This window comes from Globicephala melas, chromosome 8, assembly GCF_963455315.2.
Source record: "Globicephala melas chromosome 8, mGloMel1.2, whole genome shotgun sequence".
Lineage (NCBI taxonomy): Eukaryota > Metazoa > Chordata > Mammalia > Artiodactyla > Delphinidae > Globicephala > Globicephala melas.
Genome location: NC_083321.1, coordinates 102,848,166 through 102,868,975, shown reverse-complemented (window position 1 = coordinate 102,868,975; position 20,810 = coordinate 102,848,166). Strand labels below are relative to the sequence as shown.

Here is a 20,810-nt window from a genome sequence, read left to right as displayed (position 1 = left end):
CTTCTCCCAGTTGTAACACCCTACATAACTATACTGTACATTATCAAAACCAGGAAATCGGCACTGTCGCAATGCAGGGAACTAGATTGACAGACCTCACTCCAGCTTCACCAGTGTTGGCACACACTCATTCTTACCTTGTGTTTTTATGCGGCACAGAGTGCAGCCTTTAGGTTACAGGCGAGGGTCGTTTTGTCACTCTCCTGCACTCAGGCAAACTACCGTCGAATTTATTTACTCCTCTCTGTGCTCATGTGTTAAGTTGTACCGAGTATTCCCCCAAATGGCTTTTCTACAGCAGGGATTCCTCTTCCCCTTCCCCCTTCCTTCGCTCTCGCGTTCCTCTTTCCCTTGCCCTCCCTTGCTGTCTTCAGTGCTGAGGAGGGGGTAGAAGGAGGGGTGGCTTTGCTTTCTCCACCATGAATAAACTTTAAGAGCCTCATTTCCTATTCAACAAAATCCATAAATTCACAGCTGTTCCATTGGTAAAAATTAACATGTTTTGTTCCTGCCACACACTGGAGTTCTCTGTGGTCTTTCAGATTGTGAAATCACATCAATTCATTGTTTTTCTTATTGTGGCCTACCAGTTATCAACACTTCTTTATTCAGAGCTATGATCAGAAAGGAAGGAATGAATACATTTGATCGGTAGCAGATTTTGGCACTGTGCATGATAAATACTCCCTGGGTATCTTGAATTCAACAATTCCTACTTGTTTGACCTTGGCAATTGCTTAATCCTCCACCTTGGCTTCCTCATGTCTAGGATGGGAATAGTATTCGAATCAACTTCATAGGGTTATAATGAAGACTATCTGTAAAGTACTTAAAATCTGTCTGGCACGTGTAACATTATTTTATTTACTAAAAACAAATATGTGAACATGAATTTACATTGGTATTAGTAAAAAGTCATTTGGAACAGAAAATACGTTAATCTCTTCCAATTCATTTATTTCTTCAACTAATTCTAATTGGGTTAACACAGTGCAGTACTGTTATTAAGTATAAATAATGAATCTTTTCAATGTTTGTATAAGTAGAGCTACAATTTTAACACTGGGGCAGTGTATAAAGGAGGAGGTCATAATCAGGAAAATTTAATTCTGGATTTTTTTGGTATTGAAGTATAGTTGAATTATACTGTTGCACAATTCTGGATTTTTAATCCAAAAAAAAACTTTTCAGGTTTTAAAACTTTTTATTTGCATATTAAAAAATTGTGCATTCCAATCTCAGAATTTTTCACACAGAGGCAGTATAAATTGATAATTTTTTTTGCCAGTCTAAGTAGAAAACAGTCACAGCTCATTATCAGCAAAGATATTCAAAGTCATGTTTTCCTAGCCTGTTGCTGCCAGTTTAATGACTCAGCCTTTTACAGACAATACTTCCTGCTTGATCAGTTACTTTTCTTATTTTATTTGGGCGTAAATACCATCATTTTTATAGGATACATTGTCTCCCATGTGGATAGCAAATATAAACAACTGAATAGTAAGTGACTTTTTAAAAAATCAAAGACTGAATATCAATTTCATAGTGGTGTTATTCTGAGCAGAAAATATGCACCTGTGTGAAGCTGGTGGGTGGAGTCATACTGGTAAAGCCTGTTCTGCAAGTGTGGTTGGGCTGGGGCAGTTCTCCTGCGCTGCAAAGCAGGATGTGCAGAGAGAGAGGATTAAGTTCCTCCAAGCAGCGCTCTCGCACACACAAGCTGCTCGGCTTGACTAAAGACCAGAAACAGGGCCAAGAAAACTGCTGAAAGCAGAAACAGGGCCCGAAAGCAGAGCTGGAACCTCAGAGTGCCGTGAAGCTTTGACTTGGAGTTATCCCGTGGTGGATAAGGTCTGAGCCAGTGTGATTATGATTCATTCGGCACACTTTTGCATGGAATGCTGAGCGGTGGTATCCTGTCGAATCTACTGCTAAGTGCAGTCATCTGGAGTAATTTTAATTGTTGATCCTAAAACTTGTGCCACAGCAAGAGGTAAGGACATCTCAATCAATTATTCAAATGTTTGACCCCAGCAATACTCAGAATATTTCACTGAGACTATTTTTATATTACATTTGGGCACATGCTTCCTTGGCTGCTTTTAGGTGAGTGGTTAATTATTTAGTTATCCAGAAAATTGAATAATTGAGCTTTAAGGTTTGTCATGTTTGTAGAGGGATGATCATTTTTTCAAGTAGATCGTACTACGTAGGTATTATCTCTTACTTTCCTAGTTTTAGGAAATACTCATTTTAAAATTTCAAATCAGCTTATTTCTTAATGCTTTCTAGACCTCAGGTTAAGGTACAAAAGTTTACGTGTTTAAAAGAACATACCTTTGTTTCATAAGCAACAAGTATATATCATATTTAAAATTTTTTCCCTGCTGCGTAAATAGCATCTCAGTTATTGACTAATAGAAAATAGGCAGCACTGCTTTACCATAAAGAATTTGGTAGACTGTATAAAGAGACTGTTCAAATTAGCACAAAGAAGTAACCCTTCTGCACTTTTATCTTCAAGTATTGTTTTTCTTTTTTTCCCTCATTGGCATTAGTACGGATAACTGTCTCTATCCATGATATGTTGGTATTAACCCTTTTCTCCTCTTGCAGAGATTTTCTTACCATTAGGGTAGTATTCCATATTTATATGGTGCTTCTTCAGATCTTGGTTGTAAATGCTTTTCATTAAGATAACATGGAGACCACAATTTTCTCTGAATCACAGATTAGTCCTGTTAAGAAGCTGAACATTTTTCTTTTCTACTACTCTTTAAATAATATTGATATTTTAATTTTCAAAACCACAAATGGGGGAACCTCAGAATTTAGAGCTCTTTTTCACTGTCAACTTTTAAAGAGGCACTAGTTGCTCATATGATAATGGTTTGAGACTGTAACTTCTCTTTTTTTAACATACTATGTAGTACTTTATGATATTCAGTAGGAGAGAGCAGAAATCTAAAGTTTCTTAGGTTAAGTTTACACATAAGACAATTAGAGGGGGAAGAACTAGGAAGCGACCCTGTGTTTGTGTGCACCCTTCCTTAGTGATCTCAGCCCTGAATTTAGGAGGTACAACCAGATGTGATCAAACCTGGTTTGGAAAGCTGACTCAGGGTCTGATTAGCCTCGTACCGTGGAAGATTCTTCAAGTGTTCAGAGAAATTATAGTGGTGAAGTAACTCCTGTTTATTGACACTTGCAGAGTTAAGTGGTTGGCATATGTAATTTCATGTAAGCATTGTAGTAACCCCGAGTGATGCTATTGTTATAGTCATTCTCATTGTGTATTTGAGGGAATTGAGACTTAAATAGGTCATTTGCTCAAGACCTTGCAAATTGGGAAGTGATTAGAGAATGGATTCAAGCCCTTAGGTCTGTCTGACTGCAAGGCCCATGTTCTTATTTCTCATGCCAAAGGTCAGGTCTTTTGTAGGGCAGGCTTCTAAGACTTCTGCCTTTAAATAAAGGGTTCTTATTATCAGTTCTGTCTTCCTCAAATATGGAGCTTTGCCCCTCCAGCTCCTGCAAAAGAAAATGTTGGGGTGGGGAGTGGGGAGAAACAACCCACAAAAACAAACAAAACCCACCCTGATCGTATCAGTGTTCCACACCAAACTTCATAGGCTCATAAAGCGCAGAGGGTTATTTGACATCAAACTGAATATGATTACATTTTAATCTAATAAAAAAAGAAAGAAAGAATTTCAAGAAAAGTATTTTCACACTGTTAAGATTAAGGTTCTACATGTTCAGACTTCTAGAACTTTATCATGTTACTGAATTCCTAAGAATATGTAGTTATTGTAATTTATAAATAACTGTTCTCTTAAAATAGTACTAGTTTTTAAGCTTCACATCAAATAGTACTAGTTCATCCTGGAAAAATAAGAGCTTAGATCATTTAAAAATTCTTAGCAGAGAGGCTTCTATAGTCTTTTTATTATAACCCACTCTAGTGTTAGAATCCTTTAGTGTCAGGAATTTATAGCCACCTCATGTTTCCTCCTACTCTCCTCTGCTAAAATGCAAATCTTTCTGTTCTGTATTTAGAAATGAAATTAGTCAGAGTCTTTTATATAACTAAAGGGGTAAAGTTAAAAAAAATTCTTGCTTTGTTTTTGTACAGAGTTGAGGAACAAAACCAATCACATTTATTGTTTTAATTTATAATTTAAAATTTTAAAATAAAAATCAGTATCAGGGACTTCCCTGGTGGTGTAGTGGTTGAGAATCCGTCTGCCAATGTGGGGGACACAGGTTCGAACCCCAGTCCGGGAAGATCCCACATGCCGCGGAGCAACTAAGCCCGTGTGCCACAACTACTGAGCCTGCGCTCTAGAGCCCATGAGCCACAACTGCTGAGCCCACGTGCCACAACTAGTGAAGCCCGCGCGCCTAGAGCCCGTGCTCCACCACAAGAGAAGCCACCGCAATGAGAAGCCCGTGCACCGCAACGAAGAGTAGCCCCCGCTCTCTGCAACTAGAGAAAAGCCCGTGCTCAGCAACGAAGACCCAATGCAGCCAAAAATAAATAAATAAATTTATTTTTTTAAAAAATCAACATCAGTTTTAGCAGGAAAAATGTAAAATTTACTTATATTACCCTAAAATCACATAAGCTAAATTTGAGCCTTCTTTTTATTATTATTTTTTTAACATCTTTATTGGAGTATAATTGCTTTACAATGGTGTGTTAGTTTCTGCTTTATAACAAAGTGAATCAGCTATACGTATACATATATCCCCATATCTCCTCCCTCTTGCCTCTCCCTCCCACCCTCCCTAGCCCACCCCTCTAGGTGGTCACAAAGCCTTTATGTTCGTTTCTGAAATTCGTAGCTCTGAGAACAGTAAATGTATCATGTAAATAATGTCTTCTTGTAACCTGATGCCCATTTTCCCAAGGGAACTATGATTTTTAAAGCTTCAACATAGCACGCCCATTGTGGTTTATCACTGTTGATGTCCTGCTCTAGCAAGAGCAACACCATGAGGTTGCTTTGGTTTCATTCTTAACCCTGAAAAAGAGACATTTTTATTCAAATACTCAAATATTTTAGTTGACCGCAGGCATGCTATTCCACGTAAGAGTTGTGTTGGATATTCTGAAGAAGCAATTTGTTGCCAGTTTTCTGCTTCTCTTTTTCCAGATGAATTGTTCGCATCTCCTCTGTGTCTGAAAAGCTCTTCTCTAAAATTTACTACAGATTTATTTTCTATATCTATTAGTGTCATCCATTTGCATTCCACTCAGTAATGCCTTTTGAAGTGCCTCCTCTTCTCTCTTATGAGTAAATGGAAGCCTATTTGACTTATGTAACTGTTAGTAGCTTTACAAATTTTCAAACAAGAGCCATTACTGTCAGTGCTATTTTAAATTCAGTATTGCACGTACATGACATTTCTCAAATACCTGGTTTCCTCCCTTTGAGGTTGGAATGTACAGATATCAAAATTGTTACAGTCATCCACATTCCAGAACCTCATCCCTGGGCTGGCCCCAGATATTACCCTGGCAGCTGTTACACACATCAGTTAAAGAGCTGTGCTTTTTCTCTTACTTCTGAAATTGTTTATAACATATTGATCAAAAATGATTCTCTACTTTCTTATTCCATAATAACTTCAACAGTACGTTAAGATTTAATACTCAAGCTTATCTACATATTTTCTTTGACATCTACATATTTTCTTTGACATCTACTTTGGGATGGGTGGGGGGGCATCAGTGAAACTCAAGGCTGAAACTGCTTTATTCCTGCTTTAAAAATTAGAAGAAAACTCAGTAGTTCCTAGAGAGACAGTGAGGATTTTGCATTTTGAGTATCAACCTGGTAGAATATAAGTTTTCAGAAATTCAGAACGTATAGATACTATTTACCTTTTTTTCTCTTACTACAGTGCATTCCTGAAACATAGTTCAAAAATTAATCTTTAGAAAGTATATGACACTTTCTAGTAAAAGCAGTATTATAAATGGCCATTGTAGTGTTCACCAGGGACTTGCTAGCAAATAAATCAAAGAAACAATAGTGTATCATGTATTATGATATTACTGGAATTTCTGTATTTTCCTTCAGTTTTCATTGGAGATCTGGTTTAGGATTCAGTCTTTTTCTTCATCTTGCCTTTTTTAGCCCTGGGAAGAGGCCAGTGAGTGGAGCCAGGGAAAGGGCAGATCTAGCAAGATAGACCAGAAGATTTACAGAGAGAAAAATAGAGTCAGTGACAGAGTTTCTTAGATATGTCCTTACTCCATCAAATAAAAACCTACTCTGAGTTTGGTTTGCAAGAAACTCTTTAACTCTGATTTGGATGGTGTTTTTTGTAAGACTAAAAAAACACATCATCGGGCTTCCCTGGTGGCGCAGTGGTTGAGAGTCCGCCTGCCGATGCAGGGGACGCGGGTTCGTGCCCCGGTCCGGGAGGATCCCACATGCCGCAGAACGGCTGGGCCCGTGAGCCGTGGCCGCTGAGCCTGCGCGTCCGGAGCCTGTGCTCCGCAACGGGAGAGGCCACAGAAGTGAGAGGCCCGCATACTGCAAAAACAAAACAAACAAACAAACAAACAAAACACATCATCAGAATCATTCATGTGTATTTTCAGTCATTGGCTTAAAGAACTCCCTTTACATCATTATTCATCCTTTTGCTTTATTTATGTTAAAGCTCTTCTATATTATGAAAAAGGAAAAGTTATCAAAGGTTCTATATTTCAGTTACTGGAAAAAGTGTTTTTAGTTCAGTTGGTTTAATATTTGAGTAACATATAATCTTGCTCATATAGAAATTTTTCTTTAAAAGTTTGTCAAATTACTACTCTAGTGAATCAGTTTAATTTCTAAGTCCTTTTATTTTCAAATAAAAGCTTTGTTGGTTTAGTTTAAAAGTAATTTAACTGATATACTCAAGGCTATAAACTAAGTAATTATTATATCATATTTTTCCCAGCATGAGTGCTGACTAAACTGGTTCAAAAGCTGTGTTTCTGAGTTGCTGACAGATCCTTTCAGGACATGCTAAAAATAAGTTAATTTTGGTATCTCTTCCCAATATCCCTTTTAATAAATTTGAAAATGCTGAGTAACACAGTTCACTTCAGCTCTTTGATTAAGAATGTAAATATAAATCTATGTCATATTTCTTTGCTGCTATTTAAGGCATCAGCAACCTATTACAGTTTTCCTGTTTTTAGAATTCTTTGTCTATACTTGTACCCTGTAGAATTTTATGTTTGTGTTCTTTTATTGAAAGACACTTATAATATGTTTGCAGAATCCCTGTGTTTTTTACAGTTTCTAAGAGGGACTCTTGCCTTGGCTTAAGGCTTTAGTTTTTTAAGTTGCCACTTACCTTCTCCAGTCTTTCGTACTCATTTACATCCCTGCAATGGATACAGGGCAAGTAGGAGTAAAGGAGATTTACCACATGAGTATAAAAGCAAGACTTTAAAAGTGCATCTAGGGCTTCCCTGGTGGCGCACTTGTTGAGAGTCCGCCTGCCGATGCAGGGGACATGGGTTCGTGCCCCGGTTCGGGAAGATCCCACATGCCGCGGAGCGGCTGGGCCCGTGAGCCATGGCCACTGAGCCTGCGCGTCCGGAGCCTGTGCTCCACAACGGGAGAGGCCACAACAGTGAGAGGCCCGCGTACCGCAAAAAAAAAAAAAAAAAGTGCATCTAGTTTGTCACGTTCAAAACTTAAAAACTAAACAAAACAAACTAAATGATTATCTTAATAGATACAGAGAAATCATTTGATAAAGGTCAATACTTGTTCATTTTATGTATCTTGGCAATTAACAATAGGGGGTTTTTTAAATCTATTTAAGGTTTCTACCCAAAAACCCAAGAAAATTTTATTCTTAATGGTGAGACATAAGAAACAATCTATTTGAAGTCAAGAACAAGATCATCATTTATTCAGGGTTCAGTGAAACTAGACAAAAAGACATGGAAGGGATAAATATGTACTATTTGTAGATGACTGTCTTCAAATCCAGAAGAATCTACTGTCAAATTATTAGAAGTATTAACAGAGTTGAGCAAGGTTGCTGAATGAAAGATAAATAATACAGTGACAACAGAGTACCTAATATTTATTAAGGTTTTTTTTTCCTATCCAGCAGAAAAAAAGTGCTTTATATTTAATTCTCACAGCAATCCTATTAGGTAATTACTGTTTTTAACTTTTTCATAGATGAGGAAAATGAGGTCTGAGAATTAGGTACCTTGTCCACAGTCATACAGCTAGAAGTCACAGAGGCATGATTGGAACCTCAGTAGTCTGTCACACCATGCTAGTTGTGTTTCTATATACCAGTAATAAATTATTAGAAACTCTCATTTAGAAAATAGTACCATTTACAATAGCAATGAAAATCATAAGTTTCCTAAGAATAGCTATAACAAAAGTAAGTAAGACCTTTATGGAGAAAGACTAGAAAAACTTACTGAAGGACATAAAAGAATCTTAAATACATGGAGAGATATACTGTCTTCATGGTCAGGAAGGCTCAATATTGAAAAGAAGTCAGTTTTCCTCTAAAATAATCTGTAATTCAATGCAGCTTCAATCGAATTCCCCAAAGTTTTTTTCCTCCTATAATTAGAGAAGCAGATGCTAAAATTTATATGAAAGAGTAAAGGGCTAAAAATGTAAAGGCAGGGCCTCCCTGGTGGCGCAGTGGTTGAGAGTCCGCCTGCCGATGCAGGGGACATGGGTTCATGCCCCGGTTCGGGAAGATCCCACATGCTGCAGAGCGGCTGGGCCCGTGAGCCACGGCCACTGAGCCTGCACGTCCGGAGCCTGTGCTCCACAACGGGAGAGGCCACAACAGTGAGAGGCCCGTGTACTGCAAAACAAAACAAAAAATGTAAAGGCAGTTTTGAAGAATAAGTGGAGGGACTTATTTTTCCAGGTATTAAGACCTATAAAATGCTAGAAATTAAGAAAGTGAGGAATTGATGAAGAGAGACTGGGAGGATTGAGAGAACACAGAAACAGACCCCTCACATACTATACACATTTTTCATGTAAGAATTAACCTTACAAATCAATGGAGAAAGAATTATCCAGTAAAAGGTGATGAAATAATTGGTTGTGCGTAAAGAAAAAAGTAGTGTGACCACATCTGCCTCATCCCAAACATACAAAAACGTTCAACGGCAATTAAAAACCTTCAAGTGAAACAGGTTTAGGAAATAAAGGCTTTAAAAGAAATAAGACAGTATGCTTATGACCTTGGGTAGGGAAAGATATCTTAAAGCATGGAAACCATACACAAAGACGTGATTAGAAATTTAGACAAGATAAGCCAAAGACTGGGAGAACATGTTTGTAACATAAGTAACTGACAGGGGACTCGTTTCCCGATTATATAAAGATTCTTGCCCATCAGTAAGAAAAAGACAACCGAATAGTAAAATGGGCCAAGGATGTGAACAGTTATTTCACTGAAGAGAAAGACTGAATGACCAATGAACATGAAACAATGCCTAATCTCATTAGCAAGCACAGAAGTGCACTTTAAAGTGGAATAATAATACTGATCAGATTGATAGAAATGAAAAAGTCTGACAGAACTGAATAGGACAGAGAAATGAAGAGTGGAATCCTGAAGTACACCCTATGGGAAGGTTATGTTGGTAAATCATTTTAGAGAATATTCTAGCAGAGTTGAAATAGGGTTGAAAAGTACATACTCTACAGCCCAGTTGTCCTAGTCTTCAGCATGAGTGCCAGAGAAATTCTCTCAGCTGTGCCAGGAGACACCAGATTGCTCAGTGCAGTACTGATTGTAATAACAAAAACTTCAGAACTCTCTGAATGACAGTCAACAGAATGGGAGTACAGCTGTAGTATATACTTACAGGGGAATACTATAATGCAATTAAAAGGGATATACTGAGCCACAGTTATATATTCTCAAAATAGATAACTTTGAGGAAGGTTTGGTATAGTATGATTCCATTTCTACAAATTTTAAAAACATGCAAAATGGTAATATATATTGCTTATGGCTGTATACATGTACAGCTAAAGTATAAAAACATGCATGGAAATGATGACATAAATCGCAGCAATATCTTTTTGGATCCATCACCTAAAGTAATGGAAATAAAAACAAAAATAAACAAATGGGACCTGATTAAACTGAAAAGCTTTTTTGCACAGCAAAGGAAACCATAAGCAAAATCAAAGACAACCTACAGAATGGGAGAAAATATTTGTTGTTTTTGTTTATATGTATCTGGTAGGTTGGTTGCATTTCCCTGCCTTGGAGAAGTGGCCTTTTGTAGGAGGTGTCCTTGGCGTCCCAGCAGCGAACTCCCCTCTCATCACCAGAGCTTTGTGCTGGGCTTGGGTCACAAGAGGCTGACTGTGGAACCCTGTGGGGGCCTGGGACTAGCGCTGGCTCACTGGGGGGCAGAGTCAGGGTTCAGGAGATCCCGGGGCTGTTGCCTGCCCACTGGTGAGTGAAGCCAGGTCTTGGGACTAGTGCTGGCCTCCTGTAGGGCAGGGCTGGGTCCTGGGTTCTGGCTGCAGAGCCCAGGGGTCCTAGGGCTGGTATCAGATGGCTGGTGAGTAGCGCTGCTTCCTGGCGCCCTTGGCTGTGGAGGCTGGGATGTCCCAGAACTTGTGTTAGCTGGCTGGAGGATGAGGCCAAGGCCCAGAGGATGCTGGGCCTGCTGCCTGCCTTCTGGTGGTTGGAGCTGGGTCCCAGGGTCTCTTTCTGGAGGTCCCTGGGGGTCCCAGGTTTATTGTCTGTGCACTGTTGTGTGAGACTGGGTCCTGGATCCTCTGGTGGGCCTGGCTGTGTCTAGGGGCGGCTGTGGGCTTTGGGAGTCTTAAGCAGCCTGTCTGTTGGTGGGTGAGGCTGTTTCTACACCCAGTTAGTTGCTTGGCCTGTTGCGCCCCGGCACTGGCGCCTATAGGCTGATGGGTTGGGGGCTGGGCTGGGTCCTGAGGCCGATAAGCTAGAGGGAGGATTCCAGAATGGTGCTTGCCAGGACCAGTGTCCACATGGTAGACCGGACTCCTTAAAAATGGCTACCACCTGTGTCTGTGTCCCCAGGGGAGCTGCAGTTGCTCGCTGCCTCGGAGAGACTCTCCAAGATCAGCAGGCTGGTCTGACCCAGGCTCCTTTCAAATCACTGCTTCTGCCCTGGCTCCCGGAGTGTGTGAGATTCTGTGTGCCCTTTAAGAGTGGAGTCTCTATATCCCCCAACCCTCCGGGACTCCCGAAAGTAAGCTCTGGTGACCTTCAAAGCCAAATGCTCTGGGGACTTGTTTTCCTGGTGCAGGACTCCTGAGCTGGGGAGCCCAGCATGAGGCTTGGACCCCTCACTTCTTTGGTAGAAGCTCCGTAGTTATTACTAGTCTCCTGCTGTGGTTCATCCACCCTGAAGGTTTGACTGTATTGCAACTCCACCCCTCCTACCTGTCTCGTTGTGGTTCTTTTTTTATATCTTTAGTTGTAGAAGATCCTTTCTGGTAGGTTCTGGTCTTTTTCATCGATGATCGTTCTGCAAATAGTTGTAATTCTGGGGAGCCCGTGAGAGGAGGCGAGCTCAGAGTCTTTCTACACCATCTTGGCTGATCTTGAAGAGCAGAATTTTTTTTAGAAAACTAGTCTGTGGATATAATAACAAAGTAAGGGAAAAATCAATTTGACATTGCTTAGAGAAAAGTCCTTTCTCCATATCTATTGGTATGAATATATATGTTGTTGTGCGTTAAATGAAAGCAAGTTTATGGAATTTTGTATTAAAATTTGAATCTTTTCATATTTATTTAACATAAAATATTTCAAAGTATGCAACAGAGACAGAATTTGAGAGGTTATAAAGACCCTTAAATATCCCAGAGTCCAGTTGCCTGTATTTCTATTCCAGTCTCTTAAATTTCCATCAAATGGTCATCTAATCTATGTTTGTAAAAATTTGAGCAAAAGGCAGGACATTGTGTTCAATTGTGAAAATCCATTGGACATGTAAACCTTACACTCATACTTTATTATACCTTAGGTTAACCAAGATAATCTCCTCAGGTATTATGCATCCCACTTCTACCCTCTCACTCTGTCTGCTTGGCCATATGAATTCATTACAGATCTTAGAACTTGATGCATATAATCAAATAAACCTAATGCCAAGGCTCTTATCTCACACAAATCATCTTCCTTTCATTTAATTTACTGAGAAATTACTTCAAGCCCAGACTTCTCTCACGTCAGTCTAGAAGATTTCTAAGACCCAATTTAGAGAACTCTGAATTTAAGTGAAGTATTATGAGAAAAGGAGAATTCTTAGGATTTGCTGGAGAACTACTATACTTGTGTAGTTAGAAACTCCTGGTGCCCTGCCTCTCCATTTCAAGGTTCACCGTGCCCCTATAAACTGGTTGTTGGTATCATAAAGATTTACCTTGGAGATAGTAAGTTGTGTGTCATACTGCTAAAGCTTTTAACTACTGGAAGAACTGGTCTGGTTGCGTTTGTGTCAAGTTTGAAGCAATTGCAAGCATGAAATCTTGTCTAAATGATATGGAAGAAGGTAGCCTTGTGGCACATGTTGCATTTTAACCCTAGAGTAGGGAATTTGAATACACAGTGGTATGATTTGCTTTTGTCTAAGTACTGTTTTGTGTTGTATTTTTTATCTGTGGAAATGTCTGTTATCATTTTCATTTCTCTGATCCACCATATTTGGTGGACCTTAACCCTAACACACTTTACACTGTATTCCAAGGTTCCTTTGCTGAAGTGGGTTTATAAGCACTTACCTGTCTAAAGCCAGTCCCCCACTCTCCCTTCCTCAGGAGAAGTCTCCTGATTTCATTGACAGTATTCCGTACTCTGTTCCTCGAAAGGTAGTTTTACTAAGGAGTTTACTAGTTTGTTATAAGAAAATGGGTGGGGGCAGTGTAGTGTCCAAAAGCCATTTTATTGTCTAAGAAATGGGAAGAAAATATTAAGTGAAGAAAAAATTAATATGAAGAGACATTTATATTCGGAAGTGTTGTTAGATCTTCAAATTTGGAACTAAATTGAGTATTTTTATTAGTTTAAATTTCCAGTGCAATGAAATTTGTCTATCTCAATAGGTAATTGATTATTTAATTATGGATGCCAGAGTTTTTCACCATAATTATCTCTAAATTGGAATGCCAGTTGTAATAACAATAGCAGCAACACTAAAATTGTGTAGAACATAGTTCAATCTTTCTTTGAAGACTTAGAAATTATTTAAGATTGCATGTCTAGTCACCATTATGAATATTAGTTATTTTGGTATCTCACATTGGGATATAGGTTGGCAGGAAGAGACCACACCCACCCCTCATTCCCATTACAAGTTTAGGTTTAAAGTTCCCAATTTCTTTAGTAGTGTTTTTAGAAAGGTGACAGAAGCAGCATGGCCACACCGAGTAGAAGCCAGGTTGTGCGCATATCAGCACAATTTCCCAGAACCCACAAGTGCCAGATGGGGGCACAGAGTTGCTAATGACACTCTCCACTGGTCTTAATTTTGTGTCATACTGCAAGCTCCTACTTGAGTCTTATGTCATTATTTAGGAAAAATAAATATGAATGGTCTTTACCCTACAGGAAAAGATAGCCAGCTTTCCTTCTTCTTGAGCCAAACTTAGAACACCAAAGACAGTCAAAGCTACCAGGTGTCCTGGAAAGTCCAGTTCTACCCAGGTTGCCCTCTGACTAATGTAATTTTATTGTGTATGAGAGTTTGGTCGAAGGAGCATGAATACAAATCTATTTCCTTAACAGTTATCGCTGAATTGTGAACGTATTTCCTGGTTAATATATAATTAATTTCAATCAGTAATTCGAGATATGATACTGCCAACTGATGTGAAAGAAATAAACCTATTGCTCTCTACTTGCAGAGAGCCCAGTTCAATATGGCAAACTATCATGGCAGGTTTTTTTAATGCTCTCGCTCCATTTATGCTGAAAATCGTCACTCCCTTCCTTCTTTTCTTCTGGGGAGTATTTTAAGAAGTCATAGTCGTTCTTCATGATATTCAAATCTTTATGACGTCCCAAAGCTGGCCAGTGGGAGTCCATTCAACTCAGTTCTTTTGACATGGCTCCTGATGGGTGTGGGTGCTTCCCCTGCTTTCTGTCTCAAAAAAATATCGCAGTCTCACCTTGTGCTTGCTTGCTATCAACTTGCAAACAGGCATTTCTCCAAGGAGTCCTGGTTTATTTTGTTAGGGAATGATATTTAGAAATCCAGATCTGAGACCAAAGGTGTTCATGCAACTGGAATGTCATTGTTTCTAAGCCTTTTCAGTAGCTAGAGCTTAGGGAAAATGTGTATATATTTTAATTTTGAGTTCATGTTCACATTTCCAACTCATAGCTAACATTAGGGATATTTTTTCTTAAATTCCTTTATTTTATTATTGTATCTGCTTTCTCTCACACAGTTGAAAGAAGTTAAATATTACTTGGTAGTTGTTTTGTCCCTAGAATATATCCCGGTAACCATGTGCAGTTAGTTTATTGTTGACAAGGCATTTAAAATATTTTCTCTCTGTTGACAGTATTACCAATTTGATATATTATTAGATACATTTCTTAGGTTATTTCCAATCTTAGGATTTGCTTTTTTAACTTTCTAAATTTATATTTGAACGTGTAGAAAGAACATTAACATAATTCAGAAGTCAAACTACATAAAAAGGTATATTCAGAACAGTCTCATTTTTTATCCCCACCCTTTCCCCACCCATTTTTTTTACCCATTATTATTAATTTCTGGTTTATCCTTCCAGTGTTTCTCTTTGCAAAACTAAGCTCTTATGTACACACATACATGTGTTTATTATATATTATGAATTTATGTGTGTGTGATGTATTTATTCCATATCCTTTCTTATGCTAAATATACTGTTCTCTACCTTCCTTTTTGACTTAATATATTCTGGGGATTGCTTCATATCAATAGGTAGAGATCCTCTTTAAAAAAAAACAAAAGCCAAACAGCAGTCCTCTGCACAGATGTATCCATTAATATTCAATCAGTTTGCTGTTAATGCACATTTAGGTTTCTAATACACCTATCGGGTTATTTTTAAAGTAACCTTTCTAAAGTGTTTAAACTCTTCAGTGTGTTTTCATTGCATAAAATCCAGACTCTGTATTATGGCCTCTAGTGCTGGCCTTTACCTACCTCTTCAGCCTCATTTCACACAGTCTTCCTTGTTCACTACACGCATCTTCCAGTTCATATATGACTTCCTCAGACCTTCCCTGACCACCTTATCAAGGTATTGGGTTGGCCAAAAGGTTTGTTTGGTTTTTTCCATAAGATGGCTTTAGTAGCGCTTAGTTGTCTTTAACTTCATTCGAAACAATTTTGTTAGATTGTATTGTGACAGCTGTCATATCAGTGTGCATTTAAAAAAAACTTATCAAAATTGGTGAATTTTTGTGTAGCCACTTTAATATTGAAGATGGAAGAAAAAAAGTGACACTCTCAGCATATTATGCTTTATTATTTCAAGAAAGGTAAAAACGCAACCGAAACGCAAAAAAAGATTTGTGCAGTGTATGGAGAAGGTGCTGTGACTGATCGAACGTGTCAAAAGTGGTTTGCGAAGTTTTATGCTGGAGATTTCTCTCTGGACAATGCTCCACAGTCGGGTAGACCAGTTGAAGTTGATAGTGATCAAATTGAGACATTAAATCAAATCGAGACATTAATTGAGAACAATCAACGTTATACCACTCGGGAAGTAGCTGACATACTCAAAATATTCAAATCAAGCGCTGAAAATCATCTGTATTAGCTTCGTTATGTTAATCGCTTTGATGTGTTGGGTTCCACATAAGTTAAGTGAATAAAAACCTTGACCGTATTTCTGCATGTGATTCTCTACTTAAACATAATGAAAATGTTCCATTTTTAAAACAAATTGTGATGGGCCATGAAAAGTGGATACTGTACCATAATGTGGAACGGAAGAGATCGTGGGGCCAGTGAAATGAACCACCACCAACCACACCAAAGGCCAGTCTTCATCCAAAGAAGGTGATGTTATGTATATGGTGGGATTGGAAGGGAGTCCTCTATTATGAGCTCCTTCCAGAAAACGAAACTATTCATTCCAACAGGTCTAATTAGTACTGCTCCCGATTAGACCAACTGAAAGTAGCACTCGACAAAGAGCGTCCAGAATTAGTCAACAGAAGATGCATAATCTTCCATCAGGGTAATGCAAGACCACATGTCTCTTTGATGACCATGCAAACACCGTTACAGTTTGGCTGGGAAGTTCTGATTCATCTGCTCTATTCACTAGATATTGCTCCTTTGGATTTCCATTTATTTCGGTCTTTACAAAATTCTCTTAATGGGAAAAATTTCAATTCCCTGGAAGACTATAAAAGGTACCTGGAACAGTTCTTTGCTCAAAAAGATAAAAGATTTTGGGAAGATAGAATTATGAAGTTGCCTGAAAAATGGCAGAAGGTAGTAGAACAAAACGGTGAATATGTTTTTCAACAAAGTTCTTGGTGAAAGTGAAAAATGTGTCTTTTATTTTTACTTAAAAACCAAAGGAACTTTTTGGCCCACCCAATAGTTTCTTTTTCTCATCGCTATTACTGCACTCTGTTTATTTCCTACTAGCAGTTAAAAGCAATCTGAAATTACCTTGCTGTCTTAATTTAGGCTGTATCATATAGTGGCTAAGAACTTGGGTTTTGAGCTAGACCATCTGACTTTTAATCCTGGTTCCATGACCTTAGACATGTTACTTAGCATTCTGTGCCTGAGTTTCTTCCTCTAAAAAAGGGGTCATAATAGTATTTTCCTTATAGGATCCTATGAGAAATGAATGGTTAATAAATATAAACACTTAATGCAGTTGTTGGCACGTAACTAAGCATAAAATAAATGCCGGCTATATGGATATTATTATTTGTTCATTCCTTCTCTCCTCAGTAAGCTCTGACAACAAGAGCTTGTCTCACTTGTTGCCCACTGTACTCTCAGTTCCTGAGGTACAGGAGGCACTTACATGTTTGTTGCTAAATGAATAATAGCTAAAATTCAGTTCCCATCCCTTTGAAACATTCCTGGAAATCTGACTAAAAGAATGCTTTCTCACGTACATCATATGCAGTTGCCAAATCCAACATATTTTCATCAAATTCAGCATCAAAGTACAAATGCCTACTTTTTAGCATGTGTCTTGGAAGTTCTGGTTAATTATTAAAATCTGAAAAAGAAATCAGAAATTATTCTTATCAGAAACAGGATGGAATTACCATATTTGCTTTAACACAGTTATATATCCATGAAATCCGAAAGGATCAACTAAAATTCTCCTAAAATTGTTGGGAGTTTAGAAAATGATCAGATTTGAGCCATACATAAAGAAATAATTTTCCAGTATACCAGTAACTACCAGTTAAGACTGTAATTGAAGAAAACTATTATTCTACAAAAGCAGCAAAAAAAAAAAAAAAAAAGGTAAAATACTTAGCAGTATCCCTAGAAAGAAATATGTGGAATGTGTCTTTTCATAAAATTAGAAAACTTTACTGTGAGATATAATAGCTTTAGAAAACTGATGACACACCCTGTTTCCAGGTAGAAATATTGAATATTATAGAAATTAAAATTCTTCCAAATATATAAATATAATATTAAATTACCATAAAGCAAACTCATTTGTTTTTATTCATTAATCTTCTCAAAATTATTTTAAAGTTTGTTAGAGGATGTTCAAAAATGAACAAAAATGGTTTGATGGCCACACTTTAACAACAAAGATTCATAACACACAGTCTGCTAGCGACTAGGGGAGAATAAAACTCATACAAGTTCAGTGACTTTTAATATACTAATATTACAAGTGTGACATATTTCTGAAGTTACCCCAGTGTGCTATAAATGTCTCAGCAGTTGAGAGACCATGTCATTTAACTTTGTAGCAAGGATCTCAGATACAAGTGAGGTTGTAATTTACCCAGAGTGTCACAGCATGTTAGAGATAGCATCAAAATTATACTGACGATTCTAAGTAAACTTTAACTAATTGGTATAGAAAAAATAAATTTCCTCTTTAATCTGTGTACAGTCTAGGATGACTGCCTTGTCCCAGTTTGTTCAGGACTTTCCTGGTTTTAGCACTGAAAGGCTCATGTCCCACGAAACCTCTCAGTTATGGGCCAGTTACAGTTGATCACCTTTGTACAGTTCATAGAAAAGATGCTTAAGTCTGTAAATAGAGTTTCCCCCAAAATGTAAAGAGAGTGTTTAATCTGGTCAGAGTAACCCATCTAGTGGTCCATTTAGGCCACAAGTTAATCTCAGTACATAGAATTCCTACAGGAGGATTCATCAGTTCAAGGGATTTATGATTTGGGTTCCTTCAAGAAACTATAGCAGGGTTCAGTAAGACTCCTGTAATCATATACAAACTGAGTAGGAGGATTGAGGCCATGTGCTTAGTGTTCTATCCTGCAGCTAATCTCTGATCTTATGGTAATTTGTTGTATGTTGACTTCTAGAGTAATTTTCCCTGCAGGCTGCACTTCTCAGCAAAAGTCAGTTTTCTAAGGATTTGTTTGCTTTCAGATCTTTCGCTGTTATCTTTCTAACATATAAGTCAGTGGAAATATCTTACTATATGTAATTTACTTATCTCTTGCCTTGATCTACAAAGGATTTAAGGTGACATATTTGGTAGACTACAGATGAATGTTAATAGAAAATCTAATGCTTTTTTATGTGTGTGTGTGTCTTGTACTTACATAGCCATTAGTTTGACAAGTGTGATCTATATCATAATGCAATGAGAAAGAGGGAGGGTTTTTTTTGTTCGTTTGTTTGTTTTTGGCGGTACGTGAGCCTCTCCCGTTGTGGAGCACAGGCTCCAGACGCACAGGCCCAGCGGCCATGGCTCACGGGCCCAGCTGCTCCGCGGCATGTGGGATCTTCCCGGACCGGGGCACGAACCGGCGCCCCCCGCATCGGCAGGCGGACTCCCAACCACTGCGCCACCAGGGAAGCCCCGAGGGAGTTGTTTATTTTTTCAGTTTTACTTTCCAGATTGTAAATGTCATGAAAATTTCTAACCACTAAATAAAATATTTTAGAAATTAACTAGAAATGCAGTTTTTAAATTTACACCATTTTAAGTCTTACTTACCATGAAGATCTCCAAAGTAATATAAAACTCACGTCCCAGTTATCCTGTAGCACGCTTGGGTAGCATTGGGAAGATGGCTGGTTTACCACGCTTGATTTAAAGAAGTCACAAATTATAATACTTCAGTTTGCTCACAATCCCATCAAATAAGATCACAGGCTGGTGAGAAGAACATGCAAAACCCTGATATTATTTGTAAAGCAACTGTTTCTTCAACTTCTGCTGAAAATTTCCTACAGAATATAAAGTATACTTGTAATAGATTATTTTGTAGTCAGCTATTGAGATCTGCATTTCTTTTCACACTAAGTAAAAATGTGACCTCTTACCCCAACTAAGGTATTTTCTCTTTATTATTATTTTTTAGTATCTAAAAAGCACGGCAAGCTCATTACTTTCTTACGGACATTCATGAAGTCTCGTCCAACAAAACAGAAGTTGAAGCAGCGTGGGATCTTGAAAGAAAGGGTATTTGGTTGTGACCTGGGGGAGCACCTTCTGAATTCTGGTTTTGAAGGTAAAAATAAAATTGATAAACTCATAGTTTTAGTTTCTGACCTCTCCCTGTTGATTTCCTATAATCAATTAAAGTAGATGAGGCAAGCAGTACCTATCCCAAGTAAGTTCAGCAGCACGTATTGAACGTTCTCAGGTACTCACCTGAGTTCTGGGGCAGCTGAGAATCAAGAGGGGTCTAGGAATGCACTTTGGCATCAGAGATGCTTGTGATCTGTTCAGGAAGAGGAAAACATTCACACAGAGGGTGTAGTAGCTATGCTAGTTTACATTATTTTCATATCTGTCCAGATAGCTTCCTCAGCCAGTTTTCCTTCTCACAGTTTATTCTAAAATGTTTATTTCTCTTTTGAAAAAAAAGTCATAGTTTTGAGACTGTATATTACCAAGACCAGCCTCCCAGCTTTTATAACTAGAAATTTCAATTCCTTTTTCTGTAAATTAAATTCTTATTCAAGAATTCAGTGCTTAGATGAATGGATGGATGTGATCATTATGAGGGAGTGTTTTCCAGTTTGTTATTAGCTTTCAAATATCAATTCAGCAAGTTTTAGTTGTGCTTAGAAGTTTTGGTTGTGTTTCCATTCTTAGTAAGTGTGGTAGAGAGGACAGATGCCAATATATTATTTCTTTATGAAAAAATAACAGGTTTAATAACTGTAATGGTTATATATTCCCTAACTATAATAAAATCTATTCTAGTGGAACAAAGGGTTTGTAGGTGTCATTGATTCTTTCATAGGATTTGCTGCACATATTTGAAGCCAAATATCCTTAAAATGAGATAGCTTTTTTAAAAAGTGAGAACTTTGTAGAAAACTAGGTAAAACTACATTAGGTACAAAATGTAAAAAATATTTTAAAACTCAAGGTGAGGAAATTCTGTTGCCCAAATGTATTTCTGTTTGAGGTTATTTGGCCCTTTCAACAAGAGGCTTTCTTAAACTATTGTAAATATACGGGGAGTTTATAATCAGAGCACACTAGAAACAAGCAAGGCCCAAATAACCCCTGAAATTAATCCTTTAGGTAATCGTATTTTTCTAACCAAAAATCATGATGCACATTCTAATGTGTAACACTGTACCATGTACT

General features: G+C 38.0%; 1 protein-coding gene across 10 annotated transcripts in view; it reads left to right on the top strand.

The window, feature by feature from the left end:
- ARHGAP32 (Rho GTPase activating protein 32) overlaps nucleotides 1–20,810 on the top strand; it is a 481,492-nt gene that overhangs the window by 422,929 nt on the left and 37,753 nt on the right. For 9 of the 10 annotated variants that reach the window (XM_060304292.1, XM_060304291.1, XM_060304294.1 and 6 more), the window contains one exon: nucleotides 19,567–19,716. In XM_060304292.1, the coding sequence (XP_060160275.1) occupies nucleotides 19,567–19,716 (150 nt within the window). Of the gene's footprint in view, nucleotides 1–1,670; nucleotides 1,994–19,566; nucleotides 19,717–20,810 lie in introns of those variants that run through there. The other variant, XM_060304298.1, reaches the window with a different exon arrangement.